The sequence below is a fragment of the Alligator sinensis genome, unplaced genomic scaffold (assembly GCF_000455745.1).
Source record: "Alligator sinensis unplaced genomic scaffold, ASM45574v1 scaffold551_1, whole genome shotgun sequence".
Taxonomy (NCBI): domain Eukaryota; kingdom Metazoa; phylum Chordata; order Crocodylia; family Alligatoridae; genus Alligator; species Alligator sinensis.
The window spans coordinates 335,719-353,815 of record NW_005842526.1 but is presented as its reverse complement, the minus strand read 5'-3'; the positions used below and the strand labels follow the sequence as shown (position 1 = coordinate 353,815).

Genomic DNA, 18,097 nt, shown 5'->3' with positions numbered 1-18,097 from the left:
GCTGCCCCCACCCCCGGGGGCGCTGTGTGGAGGAGGGTGTGGGTGGGCGAGGGGTGTTGCTGAGGGCTGCTCTGGGGGGTCCCGTGGCGTCGGGGGTTTGTTCCCCTCTTGGGGGTTGATGTGATGGGGCATGTCCGTGGTGGGGGCGCGGCTGGCTGTCCCTTGGCAATGGGGGATCCCCCTTTTGGCAGTGGGGTGTCTCGGCAGTGGCGTTCGACGGGTGTTGGGTTGGCCCCCCTTGAGCTGGAGCCGAATTCGTTGCTTCCCTTGAGTCGGAGAGAGCGAGCCGAATCGTAGGGTCATTTCAGGTTATTTTCTCCTTCCCCTGCCTGGTGACTCTTCGGAGGTGACGGAGGATGGGGATGCGTGCGGGAAGGGTGCCGTCCTCCCCCGGGGAGGAGGCATTGAGGATCCCAGCCCCGTGGGGCGCTGTGGAGCACTGTTGGCAGTACACCCAGACCCCTCTTTCCTACCACCTCACCTCGAAGCTCGTCCCAAAAACGTTTCTTCTCACTGGCCTCCAGGCTGGAGGGTCATTGCCACCTGCCACCTCCATGCAGTTATTTATAGCAGGAGTTAAGGTCACTGAGGGGATGGAGCTGACCTGCTTGCCTTGTTGCACCTTTCTCATGGTGACATGCCCAGGGCCTGGGCGACCCTCAGCTTTTCTGGATGTAGCCATTGCTGCTGCATATCCATCTTTTGCTTGTTTTGCTGAATGAATGTGAAAACCTTTCCCTTTTTAAGTCAGGTGTGAAGAATAGGATGCCGTGGGGGCTACCTGATCCTATACCTCTCCTTGTCTGAAGAGTCACTAGGATGACCTCGCCACCACATAGTCTGTGCTTCGTGGTACCCTGACTCTCGGAGTCTGTGGAAATAGGACACTGATGCCTCTTGAGTCCCCAAGTGTGACTTGCTGCTCATCGGGTCTTAAGAGCTTCATTTCAAAGTGGTGCTGATGGGCCAAGAGGCCAGGCTGTGCCACGTTTGGTGCTGCGTGGAGTCTGTGTTGGGGAGCTTCAGTCGTACCTTACAAAGGCCTGTCTAGCTGTAGGACGTGCAGTAGGTTCCAGCTTAAGGGATATCTGCACTAAGGTGTCACGCTTGTTACCCCTGGTGGCATCATTTCGGAGCCATCTCGGGGATGGCTGGGGACAAGTCCCTCTAGTGCGGTGTTGTTTTGACGTGGATTGTTGTAAGGGAATCTGTGCATTGTCTGGTTTACCTTGCACTGTTGCTGTGGTGGAGAACGGGGGGTACAAACCTTCCACAATCTGCTGTAAATCTTGTGGCTTGTCCCTGTCCTGTTGGCTAAAGGACTGACGGGCAGCCCCAGCCAAGGTCTCTGGCACGTTAGCAATGAGAGCACAGCACGCCCTGAAACGGGGAGAACCTGGCACACGCAATACTGGCAAAGCTGAAGGGCTGACCGAGCTAGTAGCTGAGTCCACTGGGAGCTCTTCCCATGGCAGGTCCATAAACAACCTGGGTAGCAACCGCTGAGCTCTCCCCATTAGCTGAAGGAGCTGTCACTTGTGTGATGTGCCAGTGGTTGTCCTGGCAGGTGTCTTTTCTGGGCTATTAACCTGTCTTCTGTGTCATCTCTAGACGTCATCCAAGGACTTTGCCTGGCATCTTCATGCTTAATTACACTGCATGACACTGGATATGTAGTCAGTCGCAGGGCAATAGGAACTTTGTGGTTACCCATCTCCTCACCCTTGGGGCCCTTTTTATATTTCCTCTCCCAACCCCAGGGGCTTACATGGTGACTGGACTACTTATTTGTAGCTGGTGAGAGAACCTGCTTCTGAAATCTATTGCAACCACTTGTGTCCATCAAAATCTTCCCACAGGCTGCCGCTTCTGATGTGTGCCCTTGAAAAGGGGTGGGAGAGTACTTGCCTTGCGCCTGGCAAGAATGACGGATATAGGGTTCAGATTCACTGGATTGTTGCCCTCCCCCATTTCCCCTCCGGGCATGCGTTTTGTGGTGTTTGGCATGTTCAGGTTTTCATATGGTGCGTTGTATGCTCCAGACACTGCTGTGCTAGAAATGCACAGGCTGCAACATAGGCTGGCATTGGCTGAGGTAAGCTGCTTTTGCCTGTGTATTTCCCCTGCCTGCCAGTACAGGGATAGAAGTGTTACAGCTAAAGCAGCTGCAGCCCTTCATGAATGAGGGCTGGCGTAGGAAGTGCTGCTGCTCCAGCCTCTGCGTTGCTTTGTAGTTTCTCCTGGTGTTTGTGGAGGTCTCTGACTGCAAAGCCAGAGCTGATCGTTCCTCATTCGCGGACCTCGGCATGTTTCCCTGTTCTCTCTCTGACATCATGTTACATCAGCGGGGTGTGGAGCTCTGCAGTGATGGTGCCGTGTCATCCCAGGCAATGTTATTCCTGATGCATAATTGGGGACTAGTGAGATCATAGTCTGTGATCTTCTGCAAGCAGAGCCCACAGCAGAGGTGCTGAACTTCTAGAGGGGAACCCTTTCTCTGCACGTTTAAATCGGGAAACACGAGTCTCCCTCCCCACCAGCAAAAAATAAGATAACCCTCCCTTAAAACAGGCTTGGGGAGCTGCCTCTGAGGGAGCGGGAGTTTTGCATGCTTGTTCCCATTCCTTCCAGATATTCCTTGTGTTTTTAAAGCACCCTAATGCAAGCAGTCAGAGTCTAATGCTTCAGAAGGGCCTGCTTTATGCCATTTGGTAGTTTCCAGACAGATTTCTTCCATGGTGACCTACGGCTGATGTGTCCAGTTTGTCTTTGGAAGAAGACTGAATTCCACGTCCTGTCATGGGCTATGGACCAGGTGGCAGATCCAGGATAGCTTGTTGCCCTTGAACCACAAGGGCACTGCCCCAGTATCACTGGGCACAAGGGGAAAATATGGAGCCCTTGTGATTGAACTTTAGCTACTGTTTGCCCTTTTCCCATGTTAGGATGATAGAAAATTAGTGCTGGAAGGGACCTCGGGGTCACATCTAGTCCAACCAAGCAGGACCAGCCCCAATTAGATCATCCCAGCCAAAGCTTTGCCTAGCCGGGTCCTAAATACCTCCAAGGATGGGGAGTCCACCACCTCTCTGGGTAAGCTGTTCCAGTGCTTCACCACCCTCCTAGTGAGAAAATTCTTCCTAATACCTCAACTTCCCTTGCAGCTTGAGACCATTGCTCATCTTGTACTTTCTTGCCAGGTACACCCTGTAAGGTCTCTACTTTTTGGTCCTTCCCTCCCTCTTTGTCCTTCTTCCCATCCAGCTGCAGAAGCAGTTGGCAGTGACACAATAAATGCCCATCTTTAAAGTTAACAATGGAGGGTGTGGGGCTCCTACCTCTCCTTCCTTGCCCAAGGGCTTTCTACTTCCTTGCCCAAGGGCTTTCTAGACTGTGCCGCCTACCTGAGGGTCCCTTTTAACCCAGTCATGTCTGGAAGGCTCTTTTCCAACAATGGGGGCTAGAAACTGCTTCTGTTTCTAAAGCTTAAGCTTCTGACTCCCCCATAACAAGTTGACTGGCCATTTGATGCTCCTGGCCTGGAGAGAAGTTCTCTTCCAGGAGGCTTTTGAGAGCCTTTCTTCCTTGGACAAGCAGCTTATTGCAAAACAGACCAAAAAAAAAAAAAAAGAGAGAACCCCCTGAAGTTGCCTACTGGTGTGATTGTACCCAAGTTATCTCTGGCATTTGTAGAGCTGCTGCATTTCAGCGTGACCAGGTACCACATTCTGCAGTGGGAAAACCTGCCCGCAATACAAAAGCCTAGGAAAATCAAGCTGTCTCTGAAGACAACAATGTGGGGCTACTTCTGTAGTAACTTCCCAGGGAGTTGGGCCTGGGGACTCCTTGAAGAAAACAAAAAACAAAGAAAACCCTGAAGCTAGACCAAGCGTCAGCCTGGAATATGACTGGCTGAGGAAGGGAAGGAAAGGAATGCTCGGCATTATTTTTTGCCTCTGGAAGTGGCACCATGGTGACTAGCCGTATGCCATCACAGCGAACAGACTGGAGGGAGCCAGCCAAAGCCTTTTGTGCAGCCTGAGCAGCAAGGAAAAGACCAACTAAATCTGACAAGGAAGTGAGGGGAGCAGATGCAACCCAAACCCTTGGGATTCAGCAGGTGGTTTCCTCGAGTTACCCCAGAGGCTTGTGGTCTGAATGAGATGATCCTGCAGAAAGTCTTGACTGTGGCAAAGCATCTCTGTCCTTCTGAAAGGTCACAGCTTTAGGCCTCCTCTAGATCGACCAGAATAAATTCTTCACTGAAAGCTGTCCCAGAATAGTTGCTGGCTTGCGTGGCCTCTTTGTTCCAGGACAATTGCTCTGCTTTGAAACCGTGCCAGTTATCTTGGAGATCTGGAATAAAATCACTTCTTAAATATCTGGAATAGTTTTTGTCAGTTTTGCTGCAGAACTGACCCTTGACTTGAGCATGTAGGAAACGGATGTGGAAGCGTGTCCAAAATGGATTGGAGGCCCATCACCGTAGTGTTTGACCGTGCCTCTGCTTGTGTCTTGAAAGCAGTCATGCCATAGTCTTTGCATCTTGGTCTTAGGAAGAGCATCTTCTCGTGCAGGTGTGGAAGATGGAGGAGCAGGCAAGTTACTTCCCACTGCTGTAGGAGAAAGGCTTTCAGGAGTTATTTGCCACTCAGTCCCAGCAAGTGGCCACAGGGATCCAGAATGCATTTTGCCCCCTTTTCCCTGGAGATTTCTTGTCCCATCCTGCTTAACACGGAGGACGGGTATGTTGCTGCTTGGTGGAGGGTGCTTTGCGTTCATCAGTGCTTCCGCCAGCAGGAAGTTCTTGGGAACGATCTCAGCTTACTCGGGCAGTTTCCCATCTACTTCCGTGGTGTGTTGACATACAGCTTTATAATTGTGACTGTGAGCCAGAGCCCAGTGTTGGGTGATAGGTGTATGCTGTAACCAGCTAAATTTAAATAAGACAGATGAGGAACTTGGCTCTCCTTTTTATATTGTTAGTGCTGCTTGAGTCTCTTGATAATCCAGTAGATAGCTCTGAGCTGGTACTGTCCAGCTTTCCTGAAGACCCTAACCAGCAGAGGTGCCATGATTAGTTCTGTCTGGCCTTCTCTTATAGTAGCCATTGAAATCCTTGGCTGTCTAGCCCAGTGGTTCTCAGTCTATAAAGGCCTGAGCCCGTCCCTGCCACACACACCCCTGGTATCCTCCTTGGAAAATGCCAGCTCTTAGCTTCCACTGTTTTAACTATGGAAGAATAATAGAGCAGTTTTTCTTGTCCAAAGAACTCAAAGCCTACCACAAGGCTTTGTGGTAACAGTGTAGACTATTATTTGAAATCTCTGGTTTACCTTGTGAATGGTGTGTAGGTGTTGACGCACCCAAGGGTGCTAATATCGCATGACATGCTGGAGCACTCTTAAAAGGATCTTGCCACAACACCCTGGTTGAGAATCACAGGTGTAGCCCATATTGTATTGGAGAAGTGGCTTGGAGCCAGCCTCCCTCTCCACTACCTCTAACCAGGTAGACCTCCTGTCTCCTAAGGACACCAAGAAGATGACTTGCAGCACCTACTGACATGGAAAAATTAGTATTTTTAGTGTAGCTCCTCTGGATATAATTTAATAAGTGGAACAAGGAGAGGTAGCGTCATGTGATAAGCCAGTTTCCTGTGAAGCCTGGTATGGAAATCTCTGTCCTGGCTCCCCCCCCCCACTTTCCCCAAGCAAAAGTTCCCTTTCCTGTTGCAGCAGAACCCATGCCGTATGGTTTTGTCCTTCAGGGGCGGAATGGTTCGAATTCAGCGCCTTCCCCAAAGACTAGGCTGTTGTTCAGGTGTTTTGGCCGGCTGGCCCTAAGCGGCTCTTCACAGCCAGGTTTGTGCTTCCCAATGTACCTCCAGCTGCCAGTGGTCTGCTTGCCATCTCCCTCTTGCCCGTTGCTGCAGTCCTGTCTCTCTGAAGGCCTTTACCTCCCCAGGCCCCTGCTCTGCAGAGTTTGGTGTGTACCTTCATGCCAGTGAAAGTTAACCACGCTTCTTTCTTCCTCAGACTCTTTATTTTGGGATCCAGTGGGAAATTTTGCATTGACTCCCCGCATGCTCTTCTCACAAGTAAAATCATCCATGGAGAGTTTAACCCTCAGTGAGCTGAAGTGGTGTCAGAGCTACTTCCCAGTGAGAGTCCTGATCCCACCTGATGGGAGCTGTCACAACGGTGGCACACGGGCTGTGGGTCTCTGTCCTTCTGAGACAGATTTCGGCAGCATTTTTCTGGTGCCAGGCTACAGGACCAAGGTGCCTGCTCCCTTTTGAGCTCATGGAAGGGGAGCAGGTTTGCAGACAGCATGAGTCTTGGGCTCCTGAGGTCCCGGTGTTTTCACATAGCCTGCACAAATGTGTGTGAAGAACTTGAGTAACTTGATACAGTGAATGAATGAATGAAACAGGCCTTTGCCTTCACCCCACATCCTGCTGTGTGCGCTGAACAGAAACAGCTGCCCTCACCCTCGTGAGCCGGGGTTGGGGTGGGGGGGAGGAATTGAGCTGGTAGAGAGCGAACCTCTCTATGCATGGGATGCACAGCCCATGCCTTTGTGATCCACAGGAATTAGCTGAAGCTCTTGCCATTGGTTTATGTGCTGCTGCTTTCTCTTTGGATTCACCTGTATTCTCCTCTCTGGAGGATCCTCTTTAGTTCTTCTGAGGCCCCTTAGTGTTTCACTGTGGGACCTCTGCTTCCCCAGCACCATGGAGCTACTACAGAAATATTTGAAATTCCTCCTTGTAATGAGAAGCAGGTAACTGGGATTTTTTGTTCTCCTTTTGGGGTACAGTCCTGGAGCTTTTTTCTGCCCTTGTGGTCTGGTGCTACAAGAGAACCTGGGGCCCACTTGGCTCGTTGAACGCTCTAGTCTTGCATTACATGGGTTCATTTGAAAACACAACACAAGCAGTGTTGAAACGCCAGTCTCTGAGAAGGAGCTCTGGTCTTTTTGGGCTGAGCCCATCTGCCCCAGGTGAGCCAGCAGGACTGCAGACTATAGCTCCCCACTTACGGCTCTGATTAGGAAGCAGCAGGTGCTCCTGTTGACTTGGCAGCCCTGGACTCACCAGCAAGCAGCTCATTAGGATAGTGTGAGTCACGACGTGGGCTGGGGCCCTCTCCTGCAGGCACTGTCATTTCTGTGTTCCAGGGGAGCCAGTTCAGAGCTACGTGGGACTGCGGGGAGTCACTGTTCGGGTTTTCTCTCCTTTCCACCCCCCAGAGATGAGCTGGCTTGTTACTTCTGCTGATACTGGTCTAGTATCACACATGGACAGGCCGTACATTGCTGAAATAAGGCTGCCCCATTTAGCACCTCGAGACTGAAATCACATCTTATCCCAAAAGAAGTATCCCTCCATTTTGGGGCCTGCTGAAGTGAAGCCAGTACCGCTCATGGAAATGGAGTGGTGTTTTCCACTTGGCCCTGAGAAGACTGCTCCTGCCAGATGATCCAAAGGAAAGCAGCATGCACACGTGCACCCCCCCATGAACAGTTGGACCCTCTCCCTTACCTCTCTATCCTCTCCTCTGCCTCGTCCACCTTCAAGTGCCTCTTTCCATTTAGCCTATCCCTTCCAACTCCCCTTCCCACCCAAAATATGTGGGGAACTACTGTGTTTGCTACCACTGTGTTCATTGTTCATTCTACCTGTGGTAAGCCCTGTGACTATCTATTTAGAGCACAAACCACAGGACTGGACTACTGCACCGTGTTTGGTGTTTATGCAGTGCCTTCCACACTGGGCCCCCATTCTTGGGTCCTCTCGTAATAAACATGATTCATAATAATTGCAATGTAATTTCATGTTCCATCTCTGGACTGCAGCCTGTGCTAGATGCCTGTGCTCCAGAGGAAGGCCTGAGAATCATTACTCAGGAGGTAGAAACCTGATAACATGCCCCAACTGGTTGGTGCTTGTTCTGATTTCATAACGGAGGTCAGTTGGGATTTAATACACTTTCTGACAATATCTGGTTGATTAGGATAACTTTGGCTGTATCCCTATAAACATCCAGTCCTTTTTTTATGTCTTAGCACAGGGGTGGGCGAAATATGGCCTGCAAGCCAGATCCAGCCTGCCAAGGGATTTTATGCAGCCTGCAGTGGGTCCTTTGTCCCTGCCTGGCTCAGGTTTGGGGGCAGCCTGGGCGGCGGAGCATGCAGCCGGTCCCGCTGCCCCTGGGCACGCAGCGGGGCTGAGATATGCAGTAGGGTTGGGGTGGCGTGGCAGCCAGACTCTGCTTCCTGCCAGCCCTGGTGGCAGCAGCAGCTACTCTTGGACCCGGCCTTGCTGCCTGGGCATCCTGGTCTGTCCACCTCACACACCACTGTGGTTGCCGAGTGGCGTGGGTGAGCGGGGTCTCCATAGAGAACAGTCCAGGACCTCCATGGGCAGGATGCACTGGGCCAGGATCATGGGGTGGTGACAGTGCAGAGCTGGGGCAGAGCGGCGATCTACACCCTGCACAATGGATCGTGACTGGCCTGACCCGGGATGGAGCTGGAACGCACACCCATAAACTGGCCCCTGCTGCCCTCACCCCAGCACAGGTACATCTGGGCAGCCCCAGTACAATGTGGTTGCGGAGCGGCGCAGCCTGGCAATGTGGGGCAGCCTAATCTGGTCAAGATCTGTCGTAGCTGCGCCGCTTTGCAGCCATGCTGTGCTGGGGCTGCCCACACACTCCTGTGCTGGGAAGTGGGCGGCAGGAGTTGCGGGTCACGGGGTGTGATGTGCTCCCCTCCTGGGTCGGGTTGGCTATGACCTGTTGTGCAGGGAGCAGATCACGGTTCTGCCCTGTTCTCAGCTCTGTGATGCCAGCCCTGCCTACGCGTTCCACTCGGAGACGCTGCTGCCCGTGGCCCCATCCCATCCACCTGGCCCAGCACACCATGCCCACCCACCCATCTGCTCTGTCCGGCACCCCAATAATCTACCCGGGCTGTCTAGTAATCTACCACTTAGGAAGTTTTGGTGAGCTGTAGCAGGCTGGGGTGGGGAGAGCCCTGACCCAGCCCACAACAGCTCACCAAAATCTCCTAAGTGGCCCTTCAGCTCGAATAATTGCCCACCCCTGCCTTGGCAAGATCTCAGCAGCACCTAAGATTGTAGAAACATTGCTGCAGTCAAGGAGAGGAGGGGGGGGCCTTTCCAGTGGAGACACCTTGCCAGCGAGACTTGTATTTCGGGATGAGTGGCACTATTCTGAAGCGCCCTGTCCTCTGCTGAAGTAGGAGGTCGGACCACAGAGCCCCTTTCCTTTGGCTTTGATCTGTGACTCTTTCCAGAGGCCCAGAAAAACATGAGAATCCTTAAAAAAACAAACAAACAAACAAACAAAAAAACCCCCCCAAAAGCCCATGTAAATGCCCTCATTTTGCCATGAAGAACTGTGTCTAGAGACAGTGTGAAGGCTGCAGACAGGGGGCAGCTGGAGAGCTTGGGGCTGGCAGTATTTTAATAAGACCTGCACACACCTAGCAGTTGACCTGCCACCACCTCTCCTTCCCTTCTTGATCGTGGGGGAGTAGGAAGGGGTGAGGTGCAACAAGGTTTTGGGATGAGCCCGCGAGGATGGGGGCGAGAGGAAATTTCGGAGACTCCCGAGAGGATGATGAAAGGGAGGCAGAAGCTAGCGTCGTCAGCCGTGGGAAGGGGGCTGGGAACGCAGGCAGGAGCTTTGCGGCGCAGAGCCTTGGAGATGGAAGCGATCGTGTGAACCGAGTGCTACGGTGCTTGTCACGGGGGAGAGGCGCGATGGCTGGCCCGCAAGCCTGGTGCTTGCTCTGGCAGTTATTTTGAGGTAGCCGGTAGTCTTGAAAGCGTTTAGTACAGAGTTACTGGAGATGTAACCCAGAGGTGTGGGTGCAGCCCCGGAGCCTTGTGTCATGTCTCCTCCGTCTGCCAGCCGGAGCCCAGTTTGCATAAGCTCGTCCCAGTTGAGTTAAACCAGCATTTGCTGTCGTGCCTACACTGGTCTTGAACCCAATCTTCCCTGGTTCAGCATAGACCCGCTCCTAATTGACGTAAGCTAATGTTTAAAGTACCTGGGGTTGGATCGGAACAAGAGCTTCCAGCAAGCCCGTGATACCGAGTGAGTTCAGTCTCTTTTAACATCACGCCCTTTGTGCTTGGGCTGATTGAACGCCACCCGCCGGCCTCCCGGAGAAGCGGGTCTGCGCTGCGCCCTCCCAGACTCGGTCTCTGCTGTTCTGCTGCATCAGCGCTTTGACGGATCTCAGGGTTTTCCACCCACGCTGCTGCTTTGGTGAATTTTTTTTGGAAAGCAGCGTCATTTCCTCCTGATTCGTCAAGAGGCTGGAGCCCCATCCCCTCCCCCTGCACTGTGCGCTCAAGAGCTCGGTGAAGGGTGAGGCTGGCTCCTGCCCGCCCTGCAGCCCCCTTTTTTGTCTGAGCAAAGGGAGCATGGACCTACTCCCCGAGGTGCCCGTCCTGCAGGCCCGAACCCCTGGCCTTCCTGACAGACAGCCGCTGACAGGGAATTTTTCTTTCCTCCAGATCCATTTGTTCGAGGGGTTGCCATGGGAACGGTTGCTAGCGTGTTGAAGGGAACAGACAAGTGCAGAGGAGAAGGGCAGGGGGGGCTGGGGCTGGGTGGGTGTTGGGCTCTGTTCTCAAGGACCGGGGAGGGGTGGCTGGACCTCGAACCCAGGCCTGCTATGGAGAGGCCAGGCTAAGCCAACCTGACAGCTCGCCATGGTCTGGTCTCATGGGCTCCCGTGCTTGAGCTGGTTTTGATTCAGACCCAAACAGATCTGCAGAAACCCCCACCTGACCCCATGGATGAGGCCTTGGTCTGGTCCCATCCCCGAGGCCTGTGGCCCCATTAGTCTGCACCTCTGAAGGTCAAGGTTGGTCCAGCTGGGTCTTTTGCCCTGGCGGAACAATCTCATTAAAAAGCCAAGTGTCCGCCCCTGACAGCCTGTGTTTGTCCTGCCATACGCTCCCGGGAGGCGGGCGGCTGACCTCGGTCCCCTTTGGACATCCTGTATTTATTTACCTGGAAAGAAGGGCAAGGATTAAAGCAATTTCCATCCAAATGATAGGTGTCCTGGTGACCTGTGTCCTCAAGCATCAGGCGCAAGAGAGATGATGCTCGTTTCACACCACTCTTGCTGTCCCCGGGCTTGGCATGGGTGATTTCTGTAATGAGTGTCTTGCTGCTTGAAGTGGTGGTAGGGAGAGAACTGGCAGCTTGGATTCAGTCTCTCCCTTTCCTTCCAAAGCTTCCGTAACCCGTTGTTTGCTAGCAGGCAGATGCAGTGCGTGGCGCTCCCCTTACAGAGGGGCCTGTGCTCTTATGTAGGGGGCACGGAGAGGTTACATTTGCTTTTTTTTTTTTTTTTTTGTGTGGAGCAGAAGAAATGCAGAATCCTGCAGGGATAACTCCCCTTCCGCTCCCAGGATTGGGATGGAGCAGTGGCTCTCGTCTGCCTGGAGGTGGCTGGAGCAGCATTCTGCTGTTACAATGATGGATGGGTAGTGGACTGTGCCTGGAACATCTTGAGCTCTGTTCTTAGCACAGAAATCAGCCAGAAAAATGGTTCTGTGGGGGGTGCGGATCATCGAGGCATTTGCGTTTTCTGCCATGGGCCGTAGTCCTCTTCCTGGGATCCTCTTCCAAGGTGCTTCTCTGCTATAGCACTGGTAGGGCACAGTCTTCCCCTGCTTTTTCTCTCTGGCACACTGCAGGGTGTTAGCTTATTTTCAAATGGGTTTGGGGGCTGTGGTGCAAAATGGGCAAGAACAGATGGATTTTGAGACTGTGAACAAGCAGTCACCTCTGAATGCAGGGGATTAGACTTGGAGCCCCTTGCCAGTCCTACTGAGTGACTTAGAGCGAGCGTGTACTGGATTTATGGTGGTAGCTTGAACTGCAGATCCTGCCTGCTTGGAGAGTTGAGCTGGTTGCCATGTTTAAGCAATGTAAAGTGGTGGAAAAGGCCTCCCAGCTCTTGTATTTTGGTTTAAGCCAGGCTTGTTTGCTTAGCATAAGGGACCTAGGAATCAGCTTGAGCTGAACTGTGTGTCTGCACAAGAGTTTGCTTAACTAAATGGATTTAAAATGTGATCTAAGGGCCTTGACACACTCGTTAACACCAGAGTAATTTGCATTGCTTGCATAAGCTTTACTGGGGGGGGACGACAGACAAGCAGTTATCCCTGCGTAGTTGCTACAATAGGCACTATGCTAGCTCCTTACCACTATGGGGTAGGTGAACCAGTAAGAGCTTATTCCCATTGAGCGCATGGGTGCTTCTGAACGTGTGACTCTTGTGCCAGGGTAATTTACACCAGCATATTCCAACGGGTGTACCCCCCTAGGTGATGCTGTGCTGGATTCCAGTCTGGTGCCTTGCTGACTTCTCCCCCTTGCCCTGGTCCGTTCCCAGGTACCTGGCAAACCCCCGTGACAGTGGTGGGGCCAGCGTTGGCGATCCTGCCTTTCTGCTTCTGGGCTCTCCATGCAAGCCAGAGCCAAATGGACACGCTCCCGAGCGCCAGTCTCAAGAGGAAGTTCGAGGATGTGGATGTGGGATCCCCCATCTCCAACTCGGACGATGAGATCTCCAACAGTGACAGCGCCGACAGCTGTGACAGTGTCAATCCCCCCAGCTCCACCGGCTTCATACGTGAGTGGCCGAGGAGGTGTCTGGGTGTAGGGAGGTTTGGGTTCTGCAGAGTAATCCGTCACTGGGTCTGACTTTGGCGGCTTGTTTTGGGGGGCAAATGGCTGTGCGCATCTCTACCATGCAATGTGGCTAATTGTCTTCAAGAGGTATAGTGGTATCTGCCACATGGGCGGCAAATGGCAGCATGGCCCGGCCTGCATGGATCCAGTCCTTTCCACCCTCTCCTCCGTTTCCCCTGGGTGACCTTACTGGATGGGGGGCTCTATGGATGCTAACTGAGGAGGGGGTGGGCATCCAGGATGCCACAAAAGAATTGCATCCAGTCATGCATATGCTCAAGGCATGTCCTGTGCTGACAGACTCCCCAGTTCTGGGAATCTGAAGAGCAGAAGCAGAAAGTGTCATGTTCCTTCCCTCTCCCAGCTCACCTAATGGAGGGTTTGGTCCCTTGAATGAACTGATCCTTGATCTGTGGGCATCAAACTGGGGTGTGGGTCTGGACTGTAGCCCAAGGAGTGAGTGGCACTGCGCAGGACTGTTCAGTCCGGCTCGGGTACTGACAGCACTGTAGTCGCAGCAGCCCAGGGGCCAGCCCAGACTAACTCCTTCCACTGTCCAGGAGGGTTTGCAGCTGCCCTGCCCTCCCTGGTCTTGGTGCCCCAGCCAGCTGGGGTCCATCTGCTTTGTACTTCAGTCAGTATAGCAGTGCCTGCTCCTTGTATCAGCCGTTTGGAGCTAAACTTGTCCCCAGGGCATGTCACTCATGATGGGGGCGTAAGTATTATGCTCTCGGTGCCCCATGTCCAGCTGACTCCCAGCTCCTCTCCCTGTGCCAGCAACATCCATCTTGAAGAGGCAGAAGCAGCTGCGCCGGAAGAACGTGCGCTTTGACCAGGTGACGGTGTACTACTTCGCCCGGCGCCAGGGCTTCACCAGTGTGCCCAGCCAGGGCGGCAGCTCCCTGGGCATGGCCCAGCGCCACAACTCGGTGCGGCGCTACACGCTCTGCGAGTTCGCCCAGGAGCAGGAGGTGAACCACCGTGAGATCCTCCGTGAGCACCTGAAGGAGGAGAAGCTCCACGCCAAGAAGATGAAGGTACCAGGCCATGGGGATCTGGGGGCTCAAGGGGTGCTCGGGGCAGGGTCTGTGGCACTTGTTATGCCTGTGGGAACCGCCTGCCCCTTCCACCCTGTGTAACTAGGCTTGTGCCTGTTGCTGCTAAGCCGTTGCTGGCCCCTATGCCTAGCAGCTCCTGACTGCTGCTCTCTGGATCTCACATTCTTGTCTCGTTCCCGTCACTTGGGCAGGGCTGGGCTCTAGCTTACTCGGCAGAGCACAGGAGGGATATTCCTTTTCTGGGCAGCTGGAAAAAACATGATCTATCTTCCACCCTGGAGGAACTGGGGCTGGGAGAGGTATGATCTCTCAGCAGGGAGGCAGCAGGTCACTGTTCTTGTGAGCCGCGTGCTTCTCTTGTGGGCCCTGGTCCTGAGCAAGGAGCTGCCCTTTTCCCATCTGGAGTTGGAGAGGAAGGGGGTATGTTGCCAGGCACCCAATAGAGCCCCAGCTTCAGTGGGGCAGGGGAGGGGCAGCCTGATGCCCAAGGAGGTAAAATCGTGCCTTGAGGTACACCTCATTGCCAGCTTGTTCCTAGAGCTGAGACCCCAATTTCCTGCTGGCAGGTACCAGGCATGTTCCCTGGGGCCTGGGGATCACTCAGCAGGGACATGCACGTCTGCAGATCTGGGCTTTCAGACCAGCCCTTGCTGTCATGGCAACGGTCTGGTAAATGAATGGAGACCCAGCTTGCTGCAACTCATGGGCCTGGACTGCTAGCCCTCCCCATTGGGCTGGGCTGAGGGGCTCGGTCATGACCGGCACAGGGGCGTGGGGACGAGGAAGGGAGTGATGTGAAGTTGGTGGGCAGGGCAGGGGCAAGGGACGTGCTGTGCTGTGCTGTGCTGTGCTGACTGCAGGTGTGCTGTGCAGCACAGGTGAAGCCAGTACAGTGGCATCCCTGGGATTTTAACAGGCCCTTGCACTTTGCTTCTCTGGGCTCCTGTCAGGACTCTGCTTCCAGCAGGATTTCTCCCTGCCTGTGATCTGGGGCTCAGCCACTGGTAAGGCAGGGCTTTCCCAGCAGCTGGCAGGGGCTTTGCCTGCCTGGACTTGCAGGACCCATCCTGAGTTGTACCCAGCACTCAGGCAGAGCTGCTCTGACTTTCGTGGCTTGTGCAGTACGGGTGGCTAAACCTGCACTGTTGCATCCAGCCTCTCTGAGGAGTTGCCTCCTGCTTCTCCTGTCCTGCGGCTTGGCTGATGAAATTGCCAGCCCCAGCAGCACACCGCTTATCCCCATGGCAGCAGCAGCAGCTTCCCGCTCATGCCTCTGCTACAATCCCTGAGTCTCCACATTCAGCGCCAGGAGAGTGGGGGGAGTTAACTGGTCTCAGATAACACTGGACTCCTGGGCCTGGCACAGGGAGAGGAGAGAGAAGTGATTGCTTAGTGTTCAATGGTCCCTTTAGCTCTGTCATGTGCAGAGCACAGGGTTCATTCTCCGAACAGTGGATGGCTCCAGCCCTATCCCATTGCTTCAGGAGGGGCAGGGCAGGGACCAGCCACCCTGTATGGAGGTGAAGAGAGCACATCCAGCCCCTGGGTCTCCCCCTAAAGCTTCACCCCTCCCTCTGCCTTGAAAGTAGGGTCCAGGTCTTGAGCCCTAAGCTGTTTCTTACCCCTGGGAGATTGGAGCAGTTTAGCATGGCTATCAAGTCGTGAGCCCTGGGAAAGCATCATCTGCGGCTAACTCTGGGCTGCACTCCTCTTCTGGGGCCTAGTGTTTTTAGGAAGCAGCAGCCTCCTTTTATCTCATTGTTTTCAGGGAGGGAGGGATGAGGGTAGCATGTCCTCCTTGACCTGATCTCGCACTCAGTCCAGAGCCCATCTCCTATGGGTCGGTGCAGGGGGGTTCGGCAGGGTGTGCGGATGGCTGGCCAAGCTGGTGTGGGACTCAGGTGGCGCCTGATGGAGAAGCGGTGCTGGTGGTCATTGGTTTGTTCCTCATGGCTCATTGCCTGGATCCACCTGCAGTGTTGCCACCGCCACATGACATCTTATTCTCCATTCTTCCCTCCACCCCCAGCTTCTGTTCCTGTTCTATTGTGAGCCAGCCTGAAGAGGCTGCTTCCTTCTGAGGGATGAAGAAGGGGTCTGGACTGACCTGCGAGAGGTCCAGGGGGCTCTGGAGGAGGAGACGGCTAGGTCGGCTTATGCCCAGATTGGCAAATGGGAAGGACAAAACATTTGCTGCTGTGTTGACGGCAGCAAGGTGACTGGTCCTAGTGGGGTCTTCCTATCTAGCACCAGACCCATGTTAGGCCTCAGCCAGACTGTGTTCATAGCCTACACGGGAACTCACCCCATCCCTCCGTCCCCTCAGCTCACCAAGAATGGGACGGTGGAGTCGGAGGAGGCGGATGGCCTGACCCTCGAGGACGTCTCGGATGATGACATCGATGTGGAGAATGTGGAGGTGGACGACTACTTCTTCCTGCAGCCGCTGCCCACCAAGCGGCGCCGTGCCCTTCTCCGGGCCTCTGGCGTGCACCGCATTGATGCTGAAGAGAAGCAGGAGCTGCGGGCCATCCGCCTGTCGCGGGAGGAGTGTGGCTGCGACTGCCGCCTGTACTGCGACCCTGAGGCCTGCGCCTGCAGCCAAGCAGGCATCAAGTGCCAGGTCAGTTGAGGAGGCCCTGGGTGGCAGTGGGGGAGGTTTGGCCTGAGGTATGATTGCTCACTTCTCCGCATGTCTCCTGGGCCTCAGGGCTACTCTCCAGGCCCAAAGGCTGGTGCACCTGTGGTCTGCACCAGGTCTCTGGTGTTGGGAGGTTCTGGGCACCAGCCCCTTGAGGCAAAGCAGAAGCAGCCCAGGCCATGATCCAGTCCCTGAGCCCTCCTGCGACCGACTTGCTGCCCTGGTAGGGGCTGCAGAACCATATACGAGGAAAATCCACTGGCAGGTGGGCAGGTCAGATCCACTTCTGGTTGGGTGGAAGGATTCCCCATGAGCTGGGATAGGGCCCCCAACTCACTTCTAGGGGATTACCTCCCCTTCTGCAGTCTGCTCCCCTGCCTCATGGTGATGGCTGCTGTAGCAAACAGCCAGTGATCCGGAGCTGGGAGCTGGGGGCCTGGGTGGTGGGGGAGCCTGAAGGTGGTGAGTCTTTGCCACCTGCTGGCTGACATAGGGACTGCACTGAGGAGCCTTCCTGGGTGGAGCATGGGCCAGAGGAACAGACAGCCCTAGGACCATTCAAGCCCCAACAGGGGCTTCAGTAAGGGAAGCAGGGAACAACTCCATGTTCTGGCCATGAAGCAGGAACCCCCTGACTAGTGGAAACCCTTGGGGATTTAGGCAAGTACAAGGACTCCTGTGCTGCTCGCTGGATGTCTGCATTCTAGTTTATTCCCAGCGTAGCTGCCCGTCACATCCTCTCTTGCACCCTGGCATCCCTGGGGCAGCTCAGATGGCAGCAGTGGGGGGTGCGCTGTGGTCTCCTGGCTGCCTCAAGTAGCTCTTTGCGCTTGCTGGGAGGAGGCAGGCAGGCACTGCAAGGTCTGCATCCCGAAGTGTCACCTGGGGGGTGAAACTGCAGCATCAGGAGGTTGTTAGCTTGGCCAGAGCTGGTGAGACGGTGGGGCTGCAGCACGGTGGCTGACGTGCTTCTGTGCAGACTTGCCCCCAAGCCAAGGCCAAGACCTGGCACCCTGTTCTAGGCAGGGACCATGCCCCTGCACCTCACTGCACTGCCCTCTCCTGCCAGGTGGATCGCATGTCTTTCCCGTGTGGCTGTTCCCGGGACGGCTGTGGGAACATGGCTGGCCGCATCGAGTTCAACCCCATCCGGGTACGCACTCACTACCTCCACACCATCATGAAGCTGGAGCTGGAGAACAAACGCCAGGGGGGCCGACCCCAGGCCCTGGAAGAGGAGTCCCTGCCCAGCTCCAGTGGCGACTGGCTGGGGGCACAGCCCTCGGAGACACAGGACTTCCAGGAGTTCATGGCCGAGAATGAGACGGCCGTCATGCACCTGCAGACGGCCGAGGAGCTGGAGAGGCTGAAGGCTGAGGAAGACTCCAGCAGCGGCTCCAGTGTGGAGAGCCTGGGCGTGTGCATCCTGGAGGAGCCCCTGGCTGTGCCTGAGGGCCTCTGCCCAGGCCTCGCCACCCCCATCCTCATCCAAGCCCAGCTCCCACCTGGCTCCTCCGTCCTGTGCTTCGCGGACAGCTCCGAGCCTGCGCCCTCAGCTGCGGGTGACCCGTCCTACTTGAACAATGGCCCAGTGGTTTACTACCAGGTCGACCAAAGGTCCGTGCTGGGGGCAAAGGGCGAGGGTGCCT

The 18,097-nt window shown here is 54.8% G+C and overlaps 1 protein-coding gene across 1 annotated transcript in view; it reads left to right on the top strand.

Moving 5' to 3' along the window:
* Positions 1–18,097, top strand: part of CSRNP2 (cysteine and serine rich nuclear protein 2) — a 26,030-nt gene that overhangs the window by 3,716 nt on the left and 4,217 nt on the right. The window contains exons 3-6 of the mRNA XM_025213416.1: positions 12,451–12,690; positions 13,527–13,786; positions 16,134–16,430; positions 17,518–18,095. Coding sequence (XP_025069201.1) covers positions 12,540–12,690; positions 13,527–13,786; positions 16,134–16,430; positions 17,518–18,095 — 1,286 coding nt within the window. The 5' untranslated portion in view covers positions 12,451–12,539. The remainder of the gene's footprint in view (positions 1–12,450; positions 12,691–13,526; positions 13,787–16,133; positions 16,431–17,517; positions 18,096–18,097) is intronic.